The sequence below is a fragment of the Alligator sinensis genome, unplaced genomic scaffold (assembly GCF_000455745.1).
Source record: "Alligator sinensis unplaced genomic scaffold, ASM45574v1 scaffold487_1, whole genome shotgun sequence".
NCBI classification, from domain to species: Eukaryota; Metazoa; Chordata; order Crocodylia; family Alligatoridae; genus Alligator; species Alligator sinensis.
Genome location: NW_005842301.1, coordinates 426,553 through 440,086, shown reverse-complemented (window position 1 = coordinate 440,086; position 13,534 = coordinate 426,553). Strand labels below are relative to the sequence as shown.

Sequence of the window (13,534 nt, the reverse complement as noted above, 5' to 3'; positions counted from 1 at the left end):
AGGGGGTCGGACTAGATGATCTGCCCAGGTCCCTTCCGACCCTAGAAACTATGAAACTATTGATTGAAATGCTGAAATAACTGAGCCAACATCTTTCCAAGCATGGGTGGGTGGAAGAAGCTACCTAAAGCCTGCCTAGGGGCTTGAGTAAGGTCTGTGTGATAAGCCTGATTCATTAGCATGAATCATAAACATGCCTGCTTTATCCAAAGACTGCTTTAGAAACTACCAACTGGACCCTGTATCCATTAAAGCAGCTGCAACCACCAGTGTTTTGGTGCCCAGATGCGTCCCAGCCAGGACACTTCCAAAGCCTTAAGTCCTAGGAAACTATACAGCTTTTACGATACTCTTGCCAGCAGGGTGGATTTGATTTAAATTATGATTTAAATCACTGGTCAGGAAGCCTCGATTTAATCATTGTTTTCTACAAAAAGTGCATTCTTGTTTTGTTTGATATAACCTTTTTTTAAGGCTATGGAAATAGACTTCAGGATAGTCAGGATATGTCATCTACATTTCTCCTTAGCCCAATGTTGAGAACTTTGGCTACAACAATTCCATCTATTTTGTCATGATGTTCTTCACTAATTGTCATCAGATTGGGCCAGTTCCCAATATATCACTTAAAATAATCCACTGTTGAGTTTCATCACACATCTTGTGGGAAAGTTAGTTTGGTTCCTCCTGCTTTTTTCAGAGCAGCTGCTGCAAAGTGGTTGTTACAGAAGTATTTTCAATTTCAACAAAATTCTGCTCAAAATGTTTCTCTTGTTTCTACTGTCCCTCCCTTCTTGCCTTTATCTCCAGACTGCTCCTCCTTCCTAGATCTACTTCATCCCCAACAATCCTCTATTCATTTAACTTCTTGAAACATTGCGCTTTTAGAGACAAGCAAGGGCTTGACTCTGTGTACACAAACTTGCAGAGAGACACTAGGGCTGATGGGTAGATAATCAGGTCTGTTCTCTCTCATTTCCAAAGATGTTATCTCAGGAAACACAAATCCACACTCTGAGAACTGAAACTAAGCATCACAGAGATGCTTAATGGGATCTTCTAGAGACTGAGCACTGAGTCCCATTGGGTAGAGTGGTTTTCTTTAATCTTTACTAATCTGTAGAGGAGCCTCTGGGAACCCCATAAGATTGGGCCCCTAATATAGTTCATGTCCTGTTGTGACCCCTTTATAAAACTTTTCGAAAAAGGTTACAGGAATATATTGTCTTAAACAATATATAATTACAAGTTATAATCCCTATTCCATGATGATATCTTTGAGCCTTAACACATTTTAAATTAAAACTATCTTTATACAGGTTAATTTAATTTTTTTAAAGTATCTTAACAAAAAAATAAAAAAAATGATTAAATAAAAAAATTATTTAAATAGAAAAGATTTTTTCATTTTTTTTCCTTCTAAATCATTGATTTTTATCAATTGCCAGTGACCCTTTCAGTGATGATGCAGCTGAGAGCATACACACATACCATCTTCAGCCAAACTCTCCAGGTATTCTAAGGTTTCTTCCTGAATCAGCAAGGCCAACCAACTTCCCCTGTACAAGGTACTATCCTGTCTTGCCTGCAATGCTCCTAAATCCTGTCGTCATAGTCCAGATCTGGAGGCAAGCAGAGAGCAGCAGCAAGAAGGGAGAGATGTCCTTAATGCTCAGTGGCTATGATCTTACTTGCAATAGCAAATCAGCAGAGATAAAGTAATTGCTGTGGTACAGGAACAGCTAACAAGGTTGTGTTGCAGCTCCCAGGCTTATTACAGAGGCACTGGTTTGGTTCCATTGCTTAAGTTGAATTGGAAGCCAAATGCTGCAAAGCTCAGCTGCCTCTGTGCTCTCTATTCAAATATGTCCCAGCAGGCAGCACTCTGGACTGCAGATTCTGTTTGTAAAAATGCCTGGAGATTACACCCCTATAAGTATGTCTATGCTCTGCTGCCTTTTACAGACAAATTAGCTCTGCTAATAGTGCCTCAGGCAGTTCAAGTCCCACCAAAAACCCCCCAAAACTTCAGCTTTTAATCACAGAAGTCATATCATATTAACAACATAAACAGAACAAACCAAAATCCTCCATCCTCTTCAGACACTAGAAGAAGAACCACTTTCCATTCTGGCTTTTCCCCCAGCCCAGCAGCTTGACTTCTTTTCCTTGCAAGCCTGATCCTTCCTGTTCTCCTCTGGGTTTTAAGCTCCCAGTGGGTCATTCCTTCATTAGCAGAATGCCCCATAGTTGAACACCCTTAAGAAGGCTGGCTGCCCCTTCACACACAAGTGACAGACACAGCATGAGATGTATGACCTCTTAAGTTTTAACTATTATTACAGTGTGCTGTTCCTGAGAACAAAACCAGACATAGAAAAACACCTGGTGCAGAACACAGCAACATCCCTGATGACCACCTTACTGTCCTCTGATACTCTATGTATTGTCTAGCTAAATGTATCAATCAATGTAAATGCACATCTCCTATTCCAGCATTAGATCCAGCTGGAGAACGGTTTCTGACGGAGTTCAACATTTTTAATTAGGTTCACAATTCGGGGGTGCAGACAGAAATGCAGCTCCCAGCTGTAACTCAGAAGGATTTTTGCAAAGCATTCTGAGTTATAGCATTACCCCAGACCAAACAGAAGTTCAGTGTTGGTTCTAAGGGAAAGGGGGATCTAGCTGCAGCTGGGAGCCTGCAGCCAGGTTCCCATAGCAATGACCAGGTTCTTTGCCAGTGCTCACTGTTTTCAGAATGGGAGGGGGAGAAAAGGCAGCAGAGGGAACTAATTTTTGGGGCTCCCCAGCTGGTGCTGAAGGGTGGGGTGGGTGAATTGGAGCCCCCCTCACCTGAGGGGGACTGCAATACACCTACCCCAGCCTCCACAGGGTGCTGAAACGCCCCCAGACTGAACTCCCTCTGCTGTCTTTTCCCTTTCCCATTCTGAAAACATGGACAGGCTGGGAGCTCAGCAGACACAAGTTACAAATGATGCTACATTTTGTAACATCTTTATCTGAAGCCTCATGCAATGACGGGTCAAATTTTCACCCAACTGGCCATTTTTGAAGCTGTTTACAGCTGTGCACTTGTGTTTGGTCACAGCTATAAACTGTATGTTCTGGCCAGATCAGGAGAAAATGATCACTTCTGTCTGCACCTAGGGAGTCTGATTAAATTCCAGTTGTGCCAAGTGCTTACCTTGTGCTTTTTAAAGCTGTGGTCCAGAAGAGGCATGGCAAGTTTCAGGAATGCTTCCACAAAGAGGCGGCCATACTACAAGCACAGAAAGTTGATAAGTACATTGCATGATTATTTTTAACAGACAAACAAACTTGAATTCCTCTTTGAATAAGCTGTAGGGAGTCCCGCACTAGCTAGGAAGTCAGTTAACTAGTATCAGTGAAGTCAATCTCTTCTAAAGTTCTATTACAGACCCCTCCTGAGTTTTGTGGCAGATTTAGATACGCATGTTCTTCAAGGTGTAACACTGTAATCCAATGGCAAACAAGACAGGTAGCTTTGTAGGGCAGGACTTCATCCTTTGCTAGTGGATAAACCATCCAGTAAACACTGAGGCAGACATATCCTGAGCACAAAATGGAATGGATAGGGCATGGATAGACATGAAAAAGAAAAACAGAACAGCACTTACTGGAAGAGGAAGTGTGTTAGTTTGACCTGGCTCCCCAGTGTCTGTATAGACGGGTCACTTCAGTGGGGCTTTTTGGTGCTTTTATCTAAAGCTGATTCAATCAGCTATTAGATAAAAGCACCAAAAAGCCCCACTGAAGCGCCCCATCTATACAGACATTGGGCATGCTGGGACAAATTAATGTGATGCCCCTTTAAAGCATATGATGTGCTTGGTGCAGGGGTGAAAGTAAACTGTTTTTTGGGGCTTTTTTCACATCTGTAAGCCACCATGTAGAATAATGAAGCAGCCAGTTTGTAACTCCCAGCTGAAATAGGAATACATGAAAGGATATGTATTGCCTCCCTCTAGGTTAATCATAAAAGCTGCCTATGGCTGCCATTCTTGGTCTGAGACTTCTCCTCCACAGCTAACTGGGTATGGGGAAGGGAAAGGAAATAGAGGAGGATGGATGGGAAAAAAAGCAGAACCACAGAGGGGGAAGAAGTGAGAGAAAACACTGGCAGCACAGAACCAATACCATCACACTGTCACTGTTGTTAGTGAGCTTTGGACAGGAATGATGGCAAACATTCTCAGAGCAAGGACATTTGGGCTAGGGATATAAATATTGTTTAAAAATGTGTTTAACCACTTTTGGTTAAATGATTAACCGATAACACAGCAGGTCAGAGAGCTGCTGCTAGGAGCCGCTCCCAGGCTCCCTGGGTCCTTTGACTGGAAGAAGGGGGCAGGGGAAGAAGAGGCAAGCCCAGCCAGACAACACAACCCACTAAAGCCCTGGGTTGGGAGGCAGGGAGCACCTGTAAAGCTAATCGGTTAATTAACGTCTGAGTCATTAGGCTGCTCCCTGTCTACCGAAAGAACAATCCAAAAAAGTCTGTGGTACAAGCTGCTTTTCTCTAGTCTTCAGTTCTTGCTTACCTTCAGACAGTTGCTGAGCACAGGTCTGCTGTCAAATACCTGCTTGGAGAAAATGAGAAATCATAAGCTCAGGCTGTGGATAGGGGAAACAAACTTAACCAATTACATAAAAAACAGCATTTTCTGGGCCATGCCACTCTGCTGGGTGTAGGACTCTGAAACTGGACTGAAATCATTCTTGGGTCTGAAGAGGGCAGGGGCTCTTATGTGATTGTATGGACCTGTTTGTATGTTTGTGGGTTTGGGACATGATGGGATGTTTAAGGTATTGTGTGTTTGGAGCTTTTGTGTAGGTGGGATGTGACTAGAAGAGAGGATCGGGAGAGAAAGAGAGAGAGAGAGAGAGAGAGAGAGAAAACAATATTATAACCAGATGTCAAGAAACTAAGTAGTCACAGCTTGAGAAAAAGCACGCTTACAACTGCAGAGACTGGCTAGGAAACAGAGTTCTTTGAGATGTGCCATTCACATGGACTCTACTCTTGGTGACCTTATACCCCAGGCACGTTAAGAGCAGATTCTTTTGGTAGCAGTCTATATCCATGGCCTAGATGTTTTTGTGTCCCTCTCCAAATGTTAGAGGGGCAGACTAGGCTTTACTAATATAGAATCCCAGAGGAGAGCTCTTGTATTGGCAGGGGAAGAGGGCAGATTGTAGGATTAACGTAGTAGACAAAAGTTCTTGCCAAATAAGTTATTGTAAGGTAACTAAGGTTTTGCCCTGGGTCTTCTGTTCCCTAGGCAAGTGTCCAAACCACTCTCTACTGGACTAAAATATGGGAGGGCTGTTTTCCATCTTCCCCCATTTTATTTTCAACAGGTATGTGCCTCAGGTGGCTGAACGTCAGGGCCAGGTTCCAAAACCCTGCCTCTGGGGCTCTGGAAATAAGCATCAGCTCAGTCCTTCACTAGGTCACAGCTCATGAAGGAAGGCAGAGTAGCAAGAAAAGGGGCCCCACTGGGGAAAGACCTCTTACTGCTGGCCCCGATTGTAAGTTCCCATCTACATAAGGCTTTCTATTTCCTGAGAAAGCTGCCTGGACAATGAGGCTCCTGCTGCGCTTGGACTGCCCTGCTGTTTCTGTTTCATGGGATGACCTCTCCCTGCTGGATCTCCTGGCAGGAAGAGGGGCTATGAAGCATGGATCCTGAGGCAGTGAGGAAGAATGGTGAGATGGTGGCCTGAGGGGACCACAGAGGAAGAGATGACTGAGGTGATGCAGACTCGACCTGCACCCCTAGCTGGTAGAGGGGTGGGAGCAGTGAGGATGGGGACAGATAGTGGAAGACAGTAGTTTGTTGTGTGGATGAGGACCTGTCCTGCTTTTTAGATGGATCATGAAGGCTTTTGAAGTTGGGCTGGAGTTTAGTCAGATGATTCTTCAGAAATTCCTGACGACAAAAATGGAGTTCCTCAATAGGCACCTAATTTATTTAATAATATAATAGGAACCTAATAATGTAATTGTATAATTGTATTACTTATATATATTATATACTATGTATTATATACATTATATGTAACTATATAATTATATAACTATAATTAATAGCTCTGCCTAAAGGCTGACTGGGACATTAGCTTTCAAGACCATAGTTCCTACACCACTTTCTGGGAGACACGATCTTGGAAAGGACCCTACCCTGATTTTTTTTTATTTTTAGAGCAGCTGCTTGTGGAAAAATCACACCCCCACACCTATCTGCCTCACTGCTGCAAGCAGGCAGCCTCCTCCCTCCCCCCCCACTCCCAATCTCATTTACTACTGAGCCTATGTGACTGTGTGGAGAAACTCCTGAGGGAAGTGGGGAGCTTGCTCGTCCTCTGTCCTGTGTAACCCTGAACTCTCACCTGAGTGGCTCACTGAAAGTGCAAAAATCAAAATGGAGGACTGGCAAATATAGGAAGGCTTGAAAGGGGAGGTGAAAAATAAGGAAAGGCAAAGAATCAAAGATGGGGCATGAAAGGGAACCTTTCTCTGTAGAGGATCAACAATTGGAAAGTTCAGGCCAAGGGTCTAAGATGGTGACAAGACTCAGCACTCAGGGGAGGGGAAAGGAAAGAAGTAAGGGAAAACAATGATGATGAGCTCCTTTGCAAAACGATACCTATCAGGTTGGTCATTGCTTCAATCAATGTTAGAAGTATTCTAAGCATGAATAAGTGAGTAGAAGTAGAGGCATTCCTGGCTCCAGCACAAGCAGATATCATATGCCTGCAGGAATGTGGCATACCAGGGGGAGAGGGTTATGTTCACTTTGAGGAGAGAGGGACCTGGGAACTTTCACAATGACCTGGCACTAATGAAAACAGAGCACTTGGGGTGGTGGTTCTGGTGTGGAGCCCATAGATTAGAATTTGAAAGGTGATGGAAGTAGTGGGCAGGGTGATTTAACAGGTGAAATGTGAAGCAGATGGGAGGGTGTTTGTGATAATAAGTATATATGCCCTGGCAGAAAGGAAAGCCCAGTATGTGGTATTGAATAAACTACCAACAAGCTTACCAGGATTCAAACCCAGTTTATTGCTGGGAGATTTCAACTGTCTAATATGCAGGTGGGAGATAAGAAAAGGGAGAGAGAGGGAAGGAATGGGTAAAACTTCCATACTGTTGAAACAAATCATGGAGGAAAACAGATTGCAAGATATGGAAAAGAGGGGCCCAGAGGAGGAACTGACATTCACGAGGGCTGACCTGACCATAAAGTTTCACTCAAGAATTGATCTTTATCTTTTTGTCTAAGTACTGGGGGCTGAAAGGCTTTGAGGTGGTGTCAAATTTCTTTTCAGACCATTTGATGTCAAAGACAAAGGTGGAGGTGGATGCTCACTTGGTGAAAGGGAACAGGCTTTGGATGCTGAGTGTGGCACTCGTGAAGGAGGAGGTCACAAGGGAATACAAGGACATATATAGGATGGAGAACACTGAAAGAGCATTATGAGCCACATGGTAGGCAAATGTGAAGGAGCATATGAAAGTTTTCTTTGGAAAGATTGAGAGAGAGAGAGGATATGAGGAGGGATGGCATATGGGCAAGGAGGGATATGAGGTTTGTGGAATTTTTATGTATAATGGAACTGTTGAGAATATAAGGAGTGATGGAGGGATATGTGGAGTACCTGTACCCAGGGCAGATGGGGACTGAGCCAAGTGTGTAAAATATATAGATGATGTTAATGTCATCTGTCAAGTTCACCTATCCCTGGAAAGGGAACTGAGGCATACAGGTAAATATGGAAAGGTGGTGAGAACTAAGTTAGTGAAGAGTAGGTGCATGGTATGAGGATGTGAGGGATTTAAGCAGATTCAGGGTAAAGACCCTCAAAGAAGAGGGGCATGTGCCAGGAACTGATCTTATCCAGGGCTGGAGAAACAATGTAGGGGAAAGTAATCAGTAAAGTGGCACAGTTACTGGGACTCTGGAGTTCACAGGAGCTGTGTTTGAATGGGAAGGTGAGGATAAACAAGGCACTGATTTTGCCATTACTGTTCTACATGGGGATTGTTTTCCCACCACAGTGGAGGATGGCATGCAAGATCAGGAAGAAGTTGTGTACTTCCTGAAAGTCCCAGTGGAAATGCTTGGTGAAAGAGGGGCCAACTGTAGAGAAAAAGAATCTCAGAGGCATGTCTTCTGGGAAGGATACAGAGAGGCTAAGGACCACAGTGGAATGCCTTCTTGAGATACTGGTAGGGATACGGATTGTGACACAAGAGCTAGTGCTGTGGGGAAAGTTTCTACAAACTGGAAAAGTGTGTGCAAGAAGAGGACATAAACTGATCATTTGTTTTAAAGATATGATTTGGAAACATTTGATTGCATATAGATGTGTACAGTAAAACCTGTACTATGCAAGGGAACATGAAGAATCAGGGGAGGGAAAAGCTAAAAACAGGTGGCAGAGGGCCATATGGACAGTTCTGTTATGAATGTTGTGCAAAATGTGGAATGTGCTATACTCAGGGCATTTTTTCTTGTGCATAATATTGGCCAGTGAGGTTTTGTGTATAACATTGTGTTGAATTTAGGTTTTGGATGGGGAAATGAATGAATCTGGTTTTGGTCTGTTCTACTGAAGTGAGAGAGATGTGCTTTAAGGTTAAATGTAATGGGTTCTTGGATTTAGGGGAAAGTTTGTCTTAAAATAGTGATACCCCATAGTTTAGCGTCATCCACAAACTTTGCCAGTCTGCATCTGATGCCCGAATCCAGATCATTAATGAAGATGTCGAAAAGTACCGGCCTGAGAACTGAGCCCTGAGAGACTCTACTGGTTACCTTACACCTCGTTGATTTGCTCCCATCAACTAGTACTCATTGGGTCCGATCCCAGAGCCAGTTCCCCAGTCATTGGACTGTAAGAGGGTCGATGCCGTAGTTCCCCAGCTAAACCATGAGGACATCATGGGAGACCAAGTCAAAGGCTTTCTTGAAATCCAGGTGTATAACATCAACCTCGTCTCCCTTATCAAGGCAATTTGTCACCTGGTCATAGCAGGTGACAAGGTTGGTCAGGCAAGACCTTCCAGTGACAAAGCCATGTTGGCTTACATTCAGAAGGCTGACTTCCGTTAGCTTGTTGCTGATGGAGCCCTTGATGATTTTCTCCAGGATCTTTCCAGGAATGGACGTCAGGCTGATTGGCTTGTAGTTCCCTGGATCTTCCTTCCTTCCTGTTTTGAAGATTGGGAACACATTTCTAGTCTTTCAGCACCTCACCCAAGCACCACGAATTCTCAAATACCTTTGCCATAGGGGGTGTTATGATGTCCGCCAGCTCCTTCAAGACTCTTGGGTGCATTCCGTCCAAGCCTGTGGACTTATGGACATTTAGCCCTTTGAGGTGTTCCCTCATCTGATCAGTGTCAATTATGGGCCCATCTCTCACTCCCTGGAAGTTTTGCATTCTGTCTGACAGTGTGACCCCACCTTGGACAGGTGGAAAATTGATGCAAAGTATTTGTTTAGGAGATTGGTCTTTCCTTGGGCGTCAGATGTCAGCTACCCCATTTTATTTTGCAGGAGTTCAAGGTTGCCTTTGTTCTTTTTCCGACTACCCACATATCTGAAGGACTTTTTGTTGTCCTTGATTCTGACGGCCAGTCTGACTTCAGTTTCTGCCTTGGCTTTTCTGAACTGCTTTCTACAGGTGCAGGAAAGTGTTGAGTAGTCCTCCTTCGTGATGATTCCCATTTTCCATTTGGTGTAGGCTTCTCTGTTAAGTTTCAGGAGGGCCAACAGTTCCCTGTTTAGCCGAGGGGGCTTTCCTGCCTGCTAGCTGCATTTCTTGTGGGACGGGATGAACTTCCCTTGTGTTTTGAGGATTGCATTGTTAAGGAATAACCATTCCTCATGGACTCCCCTTTCTAAGGGGGTATGGCCTCTTAGTGCCCAACTGACCAGTCTCCTGAGTTTGTGAAAGGCAGTCTTCCCAAAGTTGAGGATTTCTATTTTACTGGGGGATTTGCCTGCCCTACGTTGGACAGAGAAAGTGATCAGTTCATGGTCACTGTCACCAAGCTTCCCCTCGATCCTCAGACTGCTCACCAGATCATCCCCTTTGGCCAGAACCAAATCCAGCAGTGCCTCTCCCCTAGTTGGCCCATAGACCTCCTGTGTTAGGTAGAGGTCATCAACGGAGGTGAGAAAACTACTCGACCGCTCAGATTTGGCCATATGCTCTTCCCAGAGGATATTAGGGAAGTTGAAGTCCCCCATGACAATCATGCTTTGGGAGCATGCGGCCTCAGCCAGTTCCCTACTGAATTCTCAATCCAGTTCTTCTTGGTTGGGAGGTCTGTAATAGACTCCTACAGTTACATCCCCTTCCCCATGCTCTTCCCGTATTTTAACCCACAGGGTCTCAAGGCACCCTTCTTGGTTAGTGAACCTGGTTTGTAGAGTGGTGTACTGCTCCTTGACATAGAGAGCTCCACCCCCATCCCTCTTCCCAACACGGTCTCTCTTGTACCCACAGACCAGTCATAGGTGGAGTCCCACCAGGTCTCCGTTATCCCTACAAGATCATAATTTTTACTGCACAAGAGAAGGGCCAGTTCCTCTTGCTTGTTTCCCCAAGCTCCTGGCATTTGTGTACAGGCAGTTAAGTCTGCCATGGGAAACCCTAGGCTTCCTTGTGTGATGAGATGTGACCTTTCCTAGGGCTGTTGTCAAAGTGGGTTCCCTTGGGCTACCCAAGCTGTTACTACTGCAATTGGCATGACCTGGGCTAGAACTATTTATTGACTGCCCATCCCCCAGAGATCTTAGTTTAAAGCCCTTTTGAGTAGGTCAGCTATTGTGGCCAAGAAGTGCTTCTTCTATTTCCAGGTGAGGTGGAGGCCATCTCTTTCCAACAACTTGCTACCTCTCTCACTGAAGTGCGGACTGTGGTCAAGGGGTGTAAGTTTGACTGTGGTCAAAGAAGCCAAACCCCTTGCGATGGCACCACTGCCAGAGTTTTCTGTTCACCTCACTGATGCACTTTTTCCTTTGGGGCCCATGACAGGGAGGATCAAGGAAAAAACTACCTGAGCCCCCAGGCCCTTAAGCTCAGCCCCCAGAGCCCTATAGTCATGTATGGCCTGGCTGGGATTGCTCTGAGCCGCATCATTTGTGCCCATGTGGATGAGTAGCATGGGATGGTGGTGAGAGGACCAGATGAGTTTGGGGATCCTCTCAGTCACATCCCGGACACGAGCCCCAGGGAGGCAGCAGACCTCATGGGCTAAGGGGTCGGGGTGACAGATTGGGCCGTCTGTTTCCCTCAGAAGGGAATCGCCCACCACGATTACTCTGTGTCTTCTTTTGGATGCACGTGCTGGTTGCGCTCCATCCTCACATGCTGAGGCTTGCAGCTTGCCTGGCTCTGCTGATGCGAGAGGCTTGAGACAGCTTACCTCTGGCTGTGCTGGGGGTCAAGGTCAGGGTCCACGGCTCTGCTAGGGTTCCCTGAGGGGTTCTGGGCTCATGGGGGTGTGGCGGGTTTCCGCCCATGCGTCTCACTCCAGAGCTGAACCCCAAAACTGATAGATAGACAGATAGATAGATAGATAGATAGATAGTGTTTGTGGGTATATATAGATACACGCATACTATATATATAATATATATCTCTCTAGTGTATGAATGTGTCTATACATGTGTGTGCATGTGCATATGTATGTGTGTATATATATGTATATGTGTGTATATGTCATTATATACAGCGGGGTATCTGTGGTGTGCATGTATATCTACATATATCTGAAGTGTGTGTATATAGCATGTATGTGTGTATGGTGTATTTATACACTATATATGTGTGTATATATGTGTAACAGGGAACCCTAGCCCTGTTACTAGAAGGCAGGTTGGTCCCTTTAAGACCAGAACTTTCTGGGCACAGCATGCTGGCAAGGTGGGGGTTAAAAGCTGAGCCTGGCCAGCTAGTCAGGTGACCAGGAGGGGGCAGGCCAGAACTATAAGAACTCTGGGCTGGGCTGCAGTAGGGGCCAGTAGCCAAAGGGGAAGGAATGCATATAAGAGCTCCACAGAGAGGCTTGGTGAGCTGTCCAGCTGCTGTGGGAGGGGAACTACTGAGGACTCTCGGAGAAGCGGCAGCAGCCCCAGAAAAAGGACTGTAGCAGATGGTGGGGGGCAGAAGCACAACCCCCTGAAAAAATGTAAGCTGGCATGCTGCCTTAATAATTTTTTTTGTGGCGGTTATAGCCCATGGGCATACTGTTTATAATTTTTGATTGATTAACATTGGTGGTTTGTGGGTAAGGCTGTAGGGGTGAAGGAGGCCTCCTTAGTGCCTTGGGCGCATTGATAAAAGGCCAAGGAAGCCTGGTGCAATGGGGTGTGCGGTTGCATGCTTTTGGGCTGGGCCTGTGGGGGTTTGGGACCACTGCCAGGCCTTGAACTTGTGGCTATCCTGGACTGTGAGGCCGGTCGATGAGCCTCTGGGCCAGAGATCCTGGGCTCTAGATTGGGGGCAAAAAGGAGGGCCACGAGCCCCAAGGCCGAGGTGCTAGAGCCTCGGAGTCCAACCGTATCTGGTGGGTTTAGACAGGGAGGCCTAGCTAGAGAAAGACAGGGTTAAAGGCCCGTGGTGGCTGAGAACCCCAACATACAAAATACAATAGGCAGTCTCCTGCTTACAAGAACATCTGTATAATATTTCCATCAAGACGTGGCAGGTGAGTAGAAAGCAGGACACGAGAAACATTAAAGGGACTTCAAGGGCGCCCCTCATAAGTTGCGGATAACAGGCAAAAAAAATGGTGCTGGGGAGGGTAACCTGTTACAATATATATGTATGTGTGTGTGTACAGATATATTGATATATATATATCTATCTATACATCTATATAGTGTGCGTATAGATGTGCATATATAGTGCATTGTCCCAGGGAGGCCGGGGTTAGAAGGGTACCCTGGGGCCGGACCAGGGGGGAAGTAACCACCTACTTACCCCACACAGAGGCCGGAGCGAGTAGGGACACGCGCGCGGGGAGACGGCCAGCGCGGTTCGTAAGCCGCGCTTATATCCAGCTGGGGCCGGGCGATGCTGGCGGGAGACGCAATGTGCATATATAGTGCATTGTCCCAGGGAGGCCGGGGTTAGAAGGGTACCCTGGGGCCGGACCAGGGGGGAAGTAACCACCTACTTACCCCACACAGAGGCCGGAGCGAGTAGGGACACGCGCGCGGGGAGACGGCCAGCGCGGTTCGTAAGCCGCGCTTATATCCAGCTGGGGCCGGGCGATGCTGGCGGGAGACGCAGCCCAGCAGAGATAAAAGGCGGCCCCAGAAGCGGGGCCAGAAGGGAGGCGGGGGAAGCCCGCAGGGAACCCCGAGAGCGGGACCCGTGCCAGCAAGGCACATGCATCCAGCCCAACGGGGTCAGCCGAGGCAGCGGCGCTAACTGCAGCAGCTGCCAGGAGAGCAGCGGTGGTAGC

At 46.2% G+C, this 13,534-nt stretch overlaps 1 protein-coding gene across 2 annotated transcripts in view; it reads right to left on the bottom strand.

The window, feature by feature from the left end:
• Window positions 1-13,534, bottom strand: part of FANCD2 (FA complementation group D2) — a 194,560-nt gene that overhangs the window by 25,908 nt on the left and 155,118 nt on the right. For both annotated transcript variants that reach the window (XM_014522094.2, XM_014522095.2), the window contains 2 exons: window positions 4,587-4,625; window positions 3,209-3,283 (listed from right to left, as the gene is read on the bottom strand). In XM_014522094.2, the coding sequence (XP_014377580.1) occupies window positions 3,209-3,283; window positions 4,587-4,625 (114 nt within the window). The remainder of the gene's footprint in view (window positions 1-3,208; window positions 3,284-4,586; window positions 4,626-13,534) is intronic.